Raw genomic sequence first — 15,126 nt, 5'->3', positions numbered from 1 at the left:
GAGAAGTGTTAACCCCTCCTTCAGCCTGAGCCCGCAGTGACCCCACAGGATTAGGCACCCCGCCTCCCTCGGGGCGCTTCCTCCCACCTGGCGCCTGACTAGGACACACACTGCCCCCTGCTGGTTAATAATGCATCTCGCACCAAAGTCGATCTCCTACCTCACTCTGCTTCTGATGAGCCTTATTCTGCCGTGATATACATAAAGGCACATAACAGAACACATGACGTCCTACATGCAAATTAAAATGTTACGGTCCGCATACAGACCGCATTCTACCAGGTGAGCAGCCCTGGTCTAGATCGAGGATTAGCAAAGCAGCGCTCAGATGTGCAAGTCACCCATAATAAAAGCACAGTGTCCGCATAACGGAGGAGAGGAGGAGTCAGCATGACAACGCTGCAATACGTCAGCTTCGCAGTTTCAGATGTGTGCAGTTAGGAGCTAAATAAAAACCTGGTTGATGATCAAGGTTAGAATGTTAGGCTGACACAGTTTTGGATTGAGATTATCCCGTAGCATCCGTCGGTCCGATGCTCTGACAGCACATGCGGATGCTGCTGTCGGGTGCAAACAGCTTGCTGGCTCGACGTGACTGCTGCTCTTCGTCACCTGCGGAACCATAGAGCTTTTTTTGAGCAGGCAGGAGTTTTTTTTCCCGAGAAACCCGGTCATGTTGCCTGCCTGCCGCTTTTCATCCCCGGGCGGGACGTCTCTCCGCTCCCTGCTCGCTGGGCTTTTTGCCATCTATGTTGTGCATGCATCCTGGTTCATGTACAGCTTTATTTACACCAAACCATGCGAGATCTCCAAAAGCAACCTCTGCATCCCGTCCTACTTGGCAGAGAAGCCTCGGCTCCAGGTCTGTGCGGAAAAAATGCCCAAAATCTAATAAGCTACGTTTTGATGCAATTGGATTCATTGCCTAAATGCTGTTAATTCCGTTTTTTCCGTTATTAAAATAGCTCAGCATTTACACGTCTCTGCACCCAGATGCGGGCGCTGAACAAAAGCTCCTTCTGAAGGTCGATGACTTTGACATACGCTCCAAGTTTAAAAGGTGTGCCCTAGTTCCCCGTTTAATATAGTTAAAAAATAATCTGCTGTGATTAAAGATTTGTTTTTCATTAAACATGTCTATTGGTGGAAGGCAAGTGAACGTTTCGCTGCCGGTGAAAGGCCTGATGGACGGCACGCTGTACGCCCTCGTGTTCCTGCACCGGGCTGGAGTGCCCATCTCGCAGGACCCCATGGAAGTTCACCATGCTGTTCAGCTCACAGACCACATGCTGGGTAAACCTGCTAGCCAGGTAAGACGGCCTGCTCTCTAGAGTCCTGATCGGTTATTAATGCTGTGATTATGATAAAATGTCAATGATCACGAAACTGTCAGTGAGATACAACAATGTGATGTTTCTGTCACAGGCTGGCGAGTCTGACGCAGCCCAGTCTGTCTCCCTCTGGCGGCCGCGGCTTGTATTGCGTGTCATGTCAGAGGACATCCCCTTGGACGCAGCGGCTACTCCCACCGACCTGCGGCGCTACTTAAGAACGTAAGTCTCTCTGGGGACGTTCGCGGACTGGGATGGTGGGTTTCTGTGACGTCGGCAGTAGGGACCAGGAGGCTTTGGAGAAGCACACTTCACACAGAGAGGAATGCGTACTGATGAGTTGTGTCTTGTACTCCATCAGGTACCAGAGTGGCAAAAAGATGCTGTACCTCCCTCTGCTATTCATAAATGAACTGGCCAACAGGGTGCAGGACATGATGGTATGTAAAAGACCTGAGTGTGAGAAAGCAAATATAATTGCAGAATACATCACAGAGAGGTTTGTGAACTGGCGACGTGACAAGAAAGTGCGTCTGGAGAAAAACCAGGCCCTTCTGTTCCAGGAAATAAAGAGCATCACCCTGGAAGTCCCCCTCAGCATCTCCTATGAGGACATTTCCCTGTGGAAACTTCGACTCTGGATCCGTATTCAGGACGCCGTTAACACTCTGAGGCAGCTCGGTGAGGGACTCATCCAGGTGAAGCAGCTGCCGGTCGCTCCGAGGTCGGACGACGTTCGAGGCCAAGGCCCGATTCTGGGACAATATGGTCATCGCTAATTTAGCAGAGGGCAAAGGTGTTTTTTAACGAAGAATATGTTCAAACCAGCGTCTGCGATGAAAGATGCTTGGTAAAATGGCTGTTGGTTGCACTTTCTGTCTTTCTTACCGCCTGTTTTATAGGTTTCTCTGAGAGAGACTTGGACGAGATTAAAAACATCTTTGTGGAGCCAAACCTGTCCTATCTGGCATTGGCTGGCCTCGTGGCTTCTGTCCATGTGAGTCTGTCCTCTTTTATGCATTTCATTGTATAATTCCATCACACTGTCACAGACGCTAAGCGGATCAGCAGTCAGGAAGGAGCTGGATGATTTGTGTGTTTCAGTTCCTCTCTGACATCGTGGCTTTAAAAAACGACATTGGCTTGTGGAAGAAGGAGAGGAACAGGGCAGGCGTGTCCAACCCAGCAGGTAACCGAGATTCCCAATCTGTTGAGACTGCAATTCTCAGACTGGCCAGCAGGTGGAATGTTGCCTCTCTTGTCCCTTCCAGCTCTGCGTGAGTGCTTCTGCGGGCTCGTGGTCCTGCTCTCCATGCTTGATGATAGACAGACCAGCCCACTCGTGCTCCTTCCAGCTGCGGCCAGCTTTGCCATTGAAGTATCTGGCCGGTCCCTCTGTCCCTGTACCCTGTATACAGAGAAACACAATGTGATAGACCAGGGCCTCAGTCATTTTTTAAGCATTGCCAGAGCCAATGGTGAGGCTGGATTGGTACCACCCCCAAATGGAATGGTGCCCCCTGGGTGCTCCCATTTCCATTGGCTCTCGGTGATGTCAATCATAAGCCGCATTTTACCCAAATGCACATTTGAGATACAGCTATAATTTTAGCAGTTCCCAGAACTGCATGAATATACATGAATCATAGGCATAATTACGGTCTTATTTAAGAAAGTATGGTGTTTTTATTTTGTGCACTGAGTAGAAAGAACACGGTGGCGACCTTCATTTCTGATCTTTAGATGCACCCCCACATTTCAGTGGAAATTCAGGAAACTCTAATGAAATGAGAGGAATGATTCATTAAAATGCACGCAGCCTTTGCCTGGGAGATCCATCGCCTGAACTGTTCATGTCCTGTTTATTCTCGTGGCCGCTTTTGTGTCCGGAAGATCTGGAAGGCCTTGGGTGTCTGGTTTTGGTCAAGGAGAAGGCGACCTGCGCCTCGAGTAAGTAAATGTTTCATCACCCTGCGTGTGCTATTCCGCTTCCTGACAGTCAGGCCCATATAGCCTCTATAGGGTTTATTTTGAAAAATGATTAACTGGGCAAGCAGTGAATCATGTTACCATACGTTAAATGGGTGGGTAATGCAGGTGAGGGTGGCACAGTTACCATAGTGATTAGTCCAGACCTGGGGGGGGGGTCACATCTGGCTCGCTGTTTGTCACTCTGCGTGGTGGATGTTTCATTGGTGACTCTGTTTAAATGCGTTTGTGGGCAGGTGGCCCTTTTGAGGAGGTGTGTCCTGCCGTATGTCCCAGGTTTCTGCAATAGGCACAGACTGGGGCGCCGTAAAGTGGGGGGGAAGTTAGGGCGATCCCCAGAACCCCTGAGTGACTGTGGCCCTAGAAAATCTGCAATGTAACCCAGTACAGGGGCCCAAAATCTTTAGTTTTACCACTTATAGTAGAGCAGACACTGGGTCTGCAGAAGACCTTTTAAGCTGACGAATGGGCAAATGCGTTCAAGCAAATTATTCAAGTATTAGTTTTGGAAATACAGTGCTAAGGAGAGGAGTAACTACATCCATTAAGAATGCTTGAGCAAAAAAGCCCCCCCCCCCACCCCCGCAGCACAGAAAACAGGACGCGTCGGACACGAGGAACAACGAGCAAGATCCTCAGGTGAGAAACACTGATGAGAATGAGATTCGTTTCTTCCTGTCTGCAGCTGCCCAGAGTGCAGGATGCTGGAAAACTGAGTGATTCTGCTTCCCTCCCCAGGCAATGAAGGGGCTGTCATACGTGCTGTACCTGCTCTGCTTCGGGGCGTCTCTTTACCCTTTGCTTTGCATGAAAGTCAGAAGGTAACGCAATGCTCAGCTACTTGCAGCTCACTCAGATTATTCTCGGGCTGCATGATATCACATGGTCATCGTTTGGGCAATAATCACCGGGCTTCAGATGAGGGGCATGAACATTTGTCTACGGACGTTTACTTACACCCACAATTTGGTAAGCAGATTAGTAGTAGACCAAAAATATTAATGAGGCACAATGTGATGCCCAAAAGTTAGCAGTTTGTAAAGACTCTGTATGTGATATCGTGCATCGGATATCGTCCTTTCCTCAGATCCAAAGTAACAATTTTCCCGCTTCTCCCGTTTAACAGTCTGTACTCATGGCTGATAAGCAGCCTAGCCAACGGTAAGCCTGTCTTTCATCCTTTGATACGAAATCAGAGATTTGGGAAGATGCAGAGCTGGGGGGGGGGGGGGGGGGTCTGGGCATCTTGCTGACGTTACAGTCCAGACCCACGATGAAGTTATATCTGTTTTTGACAGGAGTTTATACCGCCGGCTTTCTCTCCATGCTTCCTCAACTCGTCGTTAATTACGAGGTTCGTAGCGGCGAATTTCCTCCAGGGTTTGCCGTTATAGGTGCTGCGGCATCCTGTTAACTGGCATCTCCTACACTCTCGTTTCTGCAGCTGAAATCAGTGGCTCGCGTATCCCAGAAAGCACTTGTGCGTAACGTGAGTATTCACCATTCACCTCCTCTTTATTCCACCATCGTGTTCTCGATTTAAATTACCTATATATAATTAAGTAAATTATATCATTTAATTTACTTTATATTTAACAGCAGATTGAAAGTTATTTTAGTTAGCCATAATAGACAAATTGCTGGGGTTTGGGTTTGGGTTCTTAAGCACTTGACCTCACAGGTTGGTGGACTCATCAATCTTCATGCTCCTTTTTCAGGTGTTCAGAAGCTCCATTAATGGCGCGTTTGCCATCATCATCTCCATGCCGACCGGCCACCGGCTCGCCTGCTTCAGAGACAGCGCAGTGCTGCTGATCTACCTCTACCAAAGATGGTGAGTGTTCACCGTCTGCGCAGCCTGCGTCTGCAAGAACGCAGTGAACGTTATTTCGTTACAGGACTACAGGCCGAATCTCATTACCAGCACAGAGCTTAACAATAAAGGTTTTTTTTTCATAATGCAGATAAACTGTCTTTTTTCCCCGGCAGGATTTACCCAGCTGACAGGACCAGACGTGGCGCGTTTAGAGGGCTGCTCTATGAAAGACCTGAACCCAAACTCCACCGAGACTAACATGGGACCAGGGACCAGCTTTAGCGCCTGGCAGGGGAGGCCAGTGTCACTGGTGTGCAGAATAAAACGAAGCCTTTTAAATGCCTCTCGTGCTTCACCTCGGGCTGCTTTTCTACATGTTAGGACCAGGAACACTGTATATACTGTACATAGATGTTTGGGTGAGGCTTCAGTGCAGGAGGGAGTGAAAATCAGCCTGGAAGGAGACGGAAAAGCAGGGGAAAGGGCCCGTGGAAGAAGAGCAAAGGCGTGAGGAGCAGGCCTGCCTTGCAGGAGTGCCACGTCAAAATGTCACCTTTAAAAGGCCAGGAGAGCGATGGCGCACTACAGCTGACTGTCTCTACTGGCCTGCCGTGCGGAACATTTGAAGGCCTGGAAAGGACGCAGCTTCTAAGGACCCCCCTGGCGTTGGAGTTTCATTAAATCCACGTGTCATTCCACCATGTGTATCCTGTCAGGATCTGCAAGGTCTGAGACCTTCACGAAGATTGGCTACTGTCTTTAGTGATGCTATGTTGTTACAAAGACTGGTATCATCACCTTAAAAAGGACAATTGACCATTTCTGCATTTAGTTAATTTATTCATATTGAATTCCATCAATGTCCCCCTATATGATAGAGGTGGAAACAAATTAAAACAAAATATATCTATTTCGAACCCTCCACACAACGGCAAGAGTAGCACATTAAATGTGACCGACACAAAAGGAACCATAGTTTAGCATTAAGAATTGTGAACTTTTGGGTTTCCCTGGACTATGTACAGAGTAGCTTGGAGGTGTTCTCTTCCCCAGCCGTACTGGAGCATCTTCACTGTGTCTGCTGAACTGTAGCTGAACCCTTTACTTTTATCTGAATAAAATCTCCAGATACAAAAAAAGAAGAAGAGTACATTGAATCGCCACTGGAAACTCTGGGCGTGTCTTTCGCAGACCCTGGGAGGGCGTGTCGAAAGATACTGGGTGGGAGTCTTAGCAGAAGATCTGCATTCCCATTGGCTGAGCCCTGGCTGTAGGAGTTGCCCTTCCTGCCAAGCTGGTGTATGATAAATGTTCCATTCCAGTTCAGCCCGATTGGTCGTCTCCGTCTGACTCCGCCTCTTACGCTGGGGTTACTGAGGCCGCGGCTGCGGCGCCATCTTCAGGCGCACTTGGTCGATGACGTCCAGCAGGTTCTTGGCGTCCACAGCGAGTGCGTGGGCGGCCGTCAGCATCTGCTTCTTGTAGTCCTGCTGCAGGCTGGTCATGACGTACTGCTGTGCCAGCTTCATCTTGCTGATGAGGTCGGCCAGGTCTGAGTTCAGCAGCTTCTGGGCCATCTCCACCTGCGGGGGTAAAATGAGCTTGCGGGAGTTTTACATACACAAAAATGTTCTGAGGGCAGAAGGAAAAATGATTAGTTTAGAGAGACAACCAATCAGATTGTAAAGGAGGTGGGTCCAAGCAACCTGAAGAGGCATGACCAACCAATCAGATGTTATTGTCCAACCTCCTGTAATTGCTTGAACCCAGTTTGTGTAAGTAACTTTCATGAGCATAAAGTGACTTTATTATAGCTGTTTATCCTGTATCTTCAACAGTACTGAGGATTTCCACAAAGGTGTCTGCTTTACCTCTCTGTGTGACCCCGAAGGTAGACTGGGTATCGTTTCATCGACGGCAGCCAACAGCATCCTCAGTGCCAGGCCCACATCCTGAAAGTATGATACTGTAAGATGCACATCTTCCCCCGGTGGATGCAGAAGGGCATGGCAGTCCCTTAGCGCTCAGACCGAGCCCCCCTCACCTTCACCATGGGCACGTACTCCTCTGGGGGTGCCGGCTGTATTTTGCTGGACATCTCGATGACTGCTTTGACCAGTCCCATCACATTCTCATACACTTTGTCGTTGGAGCGATCCAAATTGGCTGTGGGAGGGGGGTTGATCTCCTGGGGCTGAATCTAGACAAATCACAGGAGGGAGACTTTGTATGAGGGGACCATCATTACTTCCTCAACCAGGACTAATTATAGCCAACTAAAATTGATTAAAGACTGTATTTCTTGCATACCACAAAAAGGACAGACACGATACATGTCAGACTTAAATTATACAAGCAAACTTTTGGGACATTCCAATGCCTGAAAGATTTACTGCCACCATTAAAAATGTTGCACACAGGAAGTTTTACAAAGTCTTCGTAAACATGTATTCTATAGCACCAATTGTCTTGTTTTCACCAGAATGGTGGATAATGACTCAAACTCTTTTTCGAAATGTTTACGTTTCTTCATACTTCCAACTGAACACAGATACATAAAAAGTATGTTCATGGTCAGGCAGTGAATATATAGAAACCTAAACAGATCATTAAACAAAACCACAGCCAGATCACAGACAACACAGAGAAAACAAGCGGAGGAATTAGCCTCCCCAGCCTGACACTCGGCTCCCACACTCAGTTTCCTCAGGAACTGTACAGTATGTATAGTAGAGGTGGAAAGTTCAGGCCCAAAAAGTACAAATCCAGTCCAGGAATTTGTATCAACCAGCCAGTTGAGTGCTCTGTGACTGTGACTGTTCATGCTCAACTGGTTGGTTGAAACAAAACCTTGGTCCGGATTTGTACTTTCTGAACTTGAACTTTCTGACTCTGATGTTTATGCCACCTGACATATGTGAGGTGGCACTACTCAAGTTTGCCAAATGAAATTTATTTAAAAAAAAAAACCTTTTGAGATACCTTTATAGAAGTATTGATGTGAGTGAATAATAATTATGACGAACGAGAAAACTGATTTGTAGACAACTGTGCTCCACCATCCTCACCTTCTGCTGGTTTTAATATTTGTCTTGGTTTTAAGAAATAAAAATGAATATACATCATAGCGAAAAATGCCAATCATGGTCATAAATGGCAGATTATTACTATTATTATTAGGTTTCAAAAAAAGTACTTTCATAAACTCATAAAATGCTATAATGCTATTGCTGTGAAGGAAGGTGTTTTAAAGCTGCATATTTGTATACAGCAAGATGCCATAAAACAATCAGACCATGAACATGCACTGTTATGTGCAGAAACAGATGGGAACCTGTCACATGCTACTACCCGGCCAATCAGAAACCAGAAGGACTTCATATGAAAGAATATCTATCCAATCGGAATACAGACAGTTCATAAATACCTTTTAAAGGCAGAGTGGTCAATGAATGGTTTCATATATGCTTTAAGCCCTCTCCTTTGCAGAACTGAAAGGTGTATTAATAGCACTAACCTCACCCTCGATATATTTGACTGGTTAGGTACAGCTCACTGTAGTACTGCGTTACACTACATCACACACCTTTACGTTTAACACTCTACATTCCACACTCGAGCTGCATCAGTCCTCCTGTCTCAAACAGCCAGGCAGACGTGCTTCTTGGGGTGAAAAACATCACGGACTCCCAAAAGCATCGGCATTCCATTACCACAATGACTTAAACCACAACCGGATGGCCAAGTGGTTCAGGGTGGGGGCAAAGATTCCCACACCCCAAACACCTGCTGACATGCAATCCCACGGAAGAGAGGAGGAATGTGACAGATGGACACACACACACACACACACAGACTGGGTATTTATGTCTTTGTGGGGATCGTCCATTCATTTCTATGGGCATCACCATAATCCTAAAACTATGACAACCTTAACCATAAGTAACCAAACGAAATACAAAGACTTTTGGCGTTTTTAGTTTTTTGATTGCAGTCCGAGATTTTTATTAGATTAAAATTTATATTATGGGGACCTGAAGAATGTCCCCGCAAGCTAAAAGTAACAGGTTTTTACCACATTTGGTAAAACCTGTGGTTTACAACATGTAGTAAAGACCAACTCGCGCACACACATGGATACAGACACGGACACACATAGAGACAGGCACATGTGCACAGAGACATAGAGAAACAGGCACATCCGCAACGAGACACAGACAGACAGACAGGCGCATACGCAACGAGATACAAACAGACAGACAGGCGTATAGGCAACGAGACACAGACAGACAGACAGGCACATACACAACGAGACACAGACAGACAGACAGGCACATACACAAAGAGACACAGACAGACAGACAGACAGGCACATGCGCAACGAGACACAGACAGACAGACAGGCACATGCGCAACAAGACACAGATAGACAGACAGGTGCATAGGCAACGAGACACAGACAGACAGACAGGCACATACACAAAGAGACACAAACAGACAGACAGGCACATACGCAACGAGACACAGACAGACAGGCGCATACGCAACGAGACACAGACAGACAGACAGGCACATACACAAAGAGACACAGATAGACAGACAGGCACATACACAACGAGACACAGACAGATAGGCGCATATGCAACGAGACACAGACAGACAGACAGGCGCATACGCAACAAGACACAGATAGACAGACAGGCGCATACGTAACGAGACACAGATAGACAGACAGGCACATACACAACGAGATACAGACAGACAGACAGGAACATACACAACGAGACACAGACATACAGACAGGAACATACGCAACGAGACACAGACAGACAGACAGGCACATGCGCAACGAGACACAGACAGACAGACAGGCACATACGCAACGAGACACAGATAGACAGACAGGCGCATACGCAACGAGACACAGACAGATAGACAGGAACATACGCAACGAGACACAGACAGACAGACAGGCACTTACACAAAGAGACACAGACAGACAGACAGGCACATATGCAACAAGACACAGACAGATAGACAGGAACATACGCAAAGACACACAGACAGATAGACAGGCGCATGCGCAACGAGACACAGACAAACAGACACACAGACACACACGAAGGTCTTACCCTCCAGGGCTACGTTCAACAACAGTGAGGCACAGGGAAGATTGGGGGGGGGGCAGACGGCCCAGGGAAAAGGAAGAAAGGAAGAAAACATCAATGTAACAAGCATTACACACGATATGACAGCAATGCTAACGTCTGCACATGCTCAGTCTTTGCGGAACATCCACTCTCTGCCTCTTTAATTTTCAGTCCGGAAAAGATGGAAATTCCTGCTTTAAGAGGCTCCCCAGTCCTTTGTTTTGAGAATTAATGAGTGTCAGATAACGGGGAAACCCCGCTGAACGTCCAACATCTCAGTGAACGGTGACGTCATTCAAGCAGCCTGCCGCTTCACTGTGCTTGTGCCCGTCATCTCCTCTGATGGCCTGAATACCGCGGTCTTTCCACTATAAACATCGGGGAACCGCTGATCTGACCCCCACCCCTATTCCAGTGGGGGGCCAGCTGGGCCTGTTGCCAAGATTACAAGTGTGAGGTGGACACCCCTGATATGGGACCACTTCAGCTTGGGGAGAAGGGTGACGACTAAGGTGGACATCATCGTAGTCACCGTTATCATCAGAAGACAGGTGACCTTAAAACGTCTAAATGTACACGCCAGCCTGAAGCACATCAAGCATCCCGGAATTAACAGTAAATGGCCAATTAGAATTTCATTATATAATCAAATACCTTTATTCAGAACATTATCATTATTTGGTTATTTAGAACGATTGTAGCATGTGTAAATCTGCAGATCCTTGGCACCCTGGCATGTTGTTCACTAACAATTGAAAAGTGAACACATCAAATTTCAGCTTCCTGCGAGGGTCAGGAAGCCAAGGAGGTGGCAGAACAACAGGAGACCCAGTCCACAGGAGTCACTGGTGTCACTGGGCCTCAGATCAGCTGATCTTTTAGTCAGGTGTGACTGAAATTTTCATTTAATTCAATGCAAAATGTAAACAATGTTATATTCTAAATGACTTCACACTATTTTATTGTGTTATTTATGTGCAATTTTAATATTTAAACAAATATACACTAATAAAATGCTGTCCGATAATTTGATGATTCGTGTAAACAAAGCTGATTGGTCTGCATTTTGCGACGGATTACGTTTTAAAGCATCAGTCAATTGATTAAATAAAGACAATAATAACCAGTCAGCCTCTGTGTACGCAGCATTCGACAATCAGGGCACTGGTTTTTCAATTGGAATTTATTCCTGATGTTCATACACCTGATGGCTCGGCTTGGCCTGATTAGGAGCTTGGCTTGTGCAGCTGACACAAGGGGTCACTGCTGGCCACTGGGAGCTCAGTGCTTATTCCTTTTTCCTACGTCTGTCCCTGCATCTGTCACTTTGTCCCTGCATCTGTTCCTCTGTCTGTCCCTCTATCTGTCCCATTTGTCACTAGCCAACTAGACGGAAGGCCACCACTCACATACAATGTGTCTCACGCACAGCCAGACCCCAGCCTGCAATTACACCCCCTGCCCCCCAATGGTCACAGCCTCCCCCCCATCGCCATACCTTCACTCCATCGTTGTAGCTGTCCGCTGTCACGCCGGCGTGGGGGGCTCCAGGTCGGGGGGGCTTCCTGGGGGGGGCAATGTGATCTGGAGGGAACCACACAACATGTTTACTAGGGAACCCTCCCCCGTCCCACCCCCCATCAATCAGCTTCGTCCAATAGTGTGATGAGCTGTAGGTGCCCACGGTGAGGAACACCCTAATCATAACCCACCAACAGGTGGCGCCACTGAGCGGTGACAGGGAGTGGGAACCTAGCCTGAACTGCAACCCCAGGCCAGGCTGCCGATATCTCATTCCCCTTGATAGCAGCCCCCCATCCCCAACCTAAGCTACATCAGCGTAGTACTGGCCAAACCTTCTCGACACCATGCCATAAGACTGCATGTGTGGGGCTCAGTCAGACCAGAAATGTCAGGAGTTCCATTAGCTGGGCTGTTGGGGAATTTACCTGGCTTGCCGATGGGCTGGTAGACGTGCTGGTTTCCTGCCTGCAAACAAAAATCAGACCATTAAAAATCCTGTACGGTGGGTGGGGGGACGTCTAACGTCTGGCTGCCCCTGGGGGGCGCTCTCTCTCAATAGCTAGGATCCACACAGAATGCAGAGGGAAGGTTAACGAAAGGGGGAGACTGACCAATCAGGGTCAGACACTCTATTTTGTGCCATGGGCTGTAAGGGTCGCTCTATCTCCCAGAATGCTCTGCTTCAGAGCCATGTGTGAGTGATTGACCCCCGCGGAGATCCAGGTTTCCAGCAAGAGCTCAGATCCAAGTCCTGGCCACAGAAGGGTGACCTGATCAGCAGACAGTTTAGAGCCATATTCCAGTACAGTGTAGCATCACACCCCGAGGAAAATAAAAGCGACCAAAGTCCTCAGGAGCAGACCTCGGCTGCCTCAAACCTGCACAGATACCTCACACCCAGCGGCTCGCCAGGATTAATCGGGGAAGTGTTTTGGGAAGTGGGAATCAGATCCTGATTCAGAGATTATGGTAACCGTTCTGCTAACTACCCAGGGAACAATCCTGGATATCGTGACAAGCTGCTTATTGTGGCCAGACACTGTCTGCGGAGGCTGGAAGTGTCCCTGTGTGCCCCCGGGGGCTGGGTTAAACCCACATGGCTGGGTGGGAAAAAGAACATTTATAGCAAATTCCAGCTGAGTGTTTTAATCTATCCACATGGACGTCTCTAAGCGAAGCCTGAGGAGGAGCTCAGACAAAAGGGCTGATTACATAACTCTGGCGTCGTCAGGGCAGCAGAGACCAGAGACATGGGACAAAAGACCGGATCCCCGGATCCTCGGATGATCTGGTAGATAATTCAGAGACACCGACAAGGATCACGTGCACAGCCACAGGAGGATGGTACCTGAACATGCAGGATGGTACCTGAACATTAAAAGGTCTGCTGCCTGTCCAGGTCGAAACATGGCTTGAGACTCGCCCGAGGGCCAGGGTTCGAGAGAATGTTCTACAGGCTCCTGGCAGCTGGAGATTTTTAGAAAAGCAAGACGACTGCGGGCTATGAAAGTGGGAATTCCCCTGGATCGTGGATTCCCATCTGGAGGCGAACGGGAGTAAGCGAGGGAGGGACGGAGGGAGGGAAGGAAGGAGGGAAGGAGGGAGGGACCGAGGCGAACTCACCGGCCCCGGCAGGCTGCCTTCTTCTGGGTCGGCGCTGGCCCTTGAATTCCTCGGCTCCGGCTTCTGGCGAGGAGACAATATGGAGGGGGGGCATCAGTGCCTGGGAGTCTAAAGAGGAGCGGTGAGCAGTATTATTCGGGGGGGGGGGGGAGTCTGTATCATGTACCATTGCCAGGGGGGAGGGGGGTTATAAGAAAAACCAGCAATGAAACCAGAACGGGGGGGTGTACCGGCCACCCCTCCGCCCCCAAACCCACTCCGGCTATGCGGAACCGAGGACTGTAACACATGCTTAAGACCCAAAACCCTATGAGGTGCTGTCTGAGGAAAAGCTTTAAGCTAAATTATATAACATGTCAAACACAAGCAGAAATGCACCCCTCCATCAACCCCCCCCCCCCCCGACCATATACCAGTTTTCCAAAGCAGGATTTGAAAACGTGCTGCATCCTCTGGACCGTCCTCGGGTGAGATGTCTGCTGCCTGAAGTGCAGGAAGGCGCTGCAGGGCATTCCAGAGGCGGGGGGGGCACAACTGGCCGCTACATTCTCCTTTGCTCATGGCACTGGCATTATATGCACTCGGCTGACTCACGCAGCCGGCTAACTCCGTCTCCCCGCCCTCCTGCCCACCTGCCCCCCCCCACGTCTCTGCCCACCCCTTCTCTCCTCTAGCCAAGGCAGGAATATGGTTATAAACTGCAGGCACTTTTCAAAAGACCTTTTATTTCCGCTATATTCCTCCTGCTGACTCCAGCTAAACGTTGACTCGTATCCCAACGTGCAGCGATTCCAAACCTCTAAAACTACAAAGCTAAACGCAAGCACGTTCCCCCGGCCGAAAATAAAGTGTGCCAGTAAAACAATGTGTGTTTATTTCTGTATTTTTGAAATCTCTGAAGCTTGCTTGCTCTCAATCATGATTTTGGAGGTAGAGGTGAGCCACTCCATCAGACGTCCGTTCGATAATGACACAGTGCGACTAAAAACACCAGCGATTTAGCTCAACCCTCCCCCTCCAACATCTGCACACAATTAGCCACCCAATGGCTTCCTTTCACTCATTTTTAAGATACATTTTTGTCCGCAAAAGAAGTCAGTTCTGGGAAATCTCTTTTGGAGATCCTCTCGGCGTTTGATAAATGGGCTTCTCTCGTTCCATAACATACATACCACTTCAAAAACCACTATGCTGGGTGAACATGAAGTGGGAAACAATGGGACGACATCGAGGGCCATGTTGTCTGGAAATAAAACGCTTTACTCCGAGTATCGCTGAGGGGTCTTACGGTACACTAAGGATTAAGGTGCAGAGGACTGCGTTAAATACCGCATTAAACGCTGAGTGAATGCTGCGCTTTTTCACGTTAACACTATACAAACAAACTTTCAGAGATAAAGGCAAATGTGTAGAGAGTCACAGTTATTCTGACGAAAAAGACATCGTGCCGTGAAATTCCAAATCTCCAGCTTTTGCAAAGTCGTCAAAATATCTGTAGATTGCAATGTTTCAGTCACAACTTTGGGCTGATGGTTATTTATATTTTTGTTTCCTTATAACGTAGCTCAGGATAACCAAGCAGACATTAATATTAACGTTTGGAAAACCACAGTCCTGACTGATGCATTTTAAAAGCTAAATACAGGGTGTACGAATCTGGCTAATTAATCTATTAATATGGGTCAAAGGTTTA

At 48.0% G+C, this 15,126-nt stretch overlaps 3 protein-coding genes across 4 annotated transcripts in view; 1 reads left to right on the top strand and 2 right to left on the bottom strand.

Moving 5' to 3' along the window:
• Positions 1 to 113: 113 nt before the first annotated feature.
• Positions 114 to 5,962, top strand: LOC125748619 (cleft lip and palate transmembrane protein 1-like protein). 2 transcript variants are annotated; one of them, XM_049025007.1, is made up of 17 exons: positions 114 to 862; positions 994 to 1,060; positions 1,151 to 1,310; positions 1,426 to 1,553; positions 1,693 to 1,771; positions 1,895 to 2,012; positions 2,234 to 2,328; positions 2,436 to 2,520; positions 2,603 to 2,709; positions 3,225 to 3,281; positions 3,909 to 3,959; positions 4,059 to 4,141; positions 4,447 to 4,481; positions 4,619 to 4,674; positions 4,765 to 4,809; positions 5,039 to 5,154; positions 5,310 to 5,962. In XM_049025007.1, the coding sequence occupies exons 1-17, from the start codon at positions 799 to 801 to the stop codon at positions 5,392 to 5,394; spliced, it is 1,431 nt and encodes a 476-aa protein (XP_048880964.1). In that variant the 5' UTR covers positions 114 to 798; the 3' UTR covers positions 5,395 to 5,962. The 2 variants fall into 2 exon arrangements, with proteins under 2 accessions (XP_048880964.1, XP_048880963.1); XM_049025006.1 differs by having other exon boundaries at positions 966 to 1,060.
• LOC125748622 (focal adhesion kinase 1-like) overlaps positions 5,956 to 15,126 on the bottom strand; it is a 40,582-nt gene continuing 31,411 nt past the window's right edge. Inside the window, 6 exon segments of the mRNA XM_049025011.1 lie at positions 5,956 to 6,719; positions 7,008 to 7,088; positions 7,181 to 7,336; positions 11,785 to 11,870; positions 12,236 to 12,275; positions 13,434 to 13,496. Of these exon segments, the coding sequence (XP_048880968.1) occupies positions 6,507 to 6,719; positions 7,008 to 7,088; positions 7,181 to 7,336; positions 11,785 to 11,870; positions 12,236 to 12,275; positions 13,434 to 13,496 (639 nt within the window). The 3' untranslated portion in view covers positions 5,956 to 6,506.
• Positions 7,332 to 11,762, bottom strand: LOC125748620 (keratin-associated protein 4-7-like). The gene is made up of 2 exons (XM_049025008.1): positions 9,642 to 11,762; positions 7,332 to 9,607 (listed from the first exon to the last, which is right to left on the bottom strand). The coding sequence occupies exons 1-2, from the start codon at positions 10,215 to 10,217 to the stop codon at positions 9,191 to 9,193; spliced, it is 993 nt and encodes a 330-aa protein (XP_048880965.1). The 5' UTR covers positions 10,218 to 11,762; the 3' UTR covers positions 7,332 to 9,190.

This window comes from Brienomyrus brachyistius, chromosome 9 (genome assembly GCF_023856365.1).
Source record: "Brienomyrus brachyistius isolate T26 chromosome 9, BBRACH_0.4, whole genome shotgun sequence".
In the NCBI taxonomy this organism is placed as follows: domain Eukaryota; kingdom Metazoa; phylum Chordata; class Actinopteri; order Osteoglossiformes; family Mormyridae; genus Brienomyrus; species Brienomyrus brachyistius.
The sequence above is the reverse complement of the archived record's forward strand: the minus strand, read 5'-3'. Positions and strand labels throughout refer to the sequence as shown.

Coding starts and splice junctions, on each gene's coding strand:
- LOC125748619 (XM_049025006.1), top strand. CDS start 674: ATGTTGCCTGCCTGCCGCTTTTCATCCCCGGGCGGGACGTCTCTCCGC. Junction 2,521..2,602: donor AGGCGTGTCCAACCCAGCAG/GTAACCGAGATT, acceptor TGTCCCTTCCAG/CTCTGCGTGAGTGCTTCTGC. Junction 3,282..3,908: donor GAAGGCGACCTGCGCCTCGA/GTAAGTAAATGT, acceptor CCACCCCCGCAG/CACAGAAAACAGGACGCGTC.
- LOC125748620 (XM_049025008.1), bottom strand. CDS start 10,217: ATGCGCCTGTCTATCTGTCTGTGTGTCTTTGCGTATGTTCCTGTCTAT. Junction 9,608..9,641: donor GTGTCTCGTTGCGTATGTGC/CTGTCTGTCTGT, acceptor TTGTGTATGTGC/CTGTCTGTCTGTCTGTGTCT.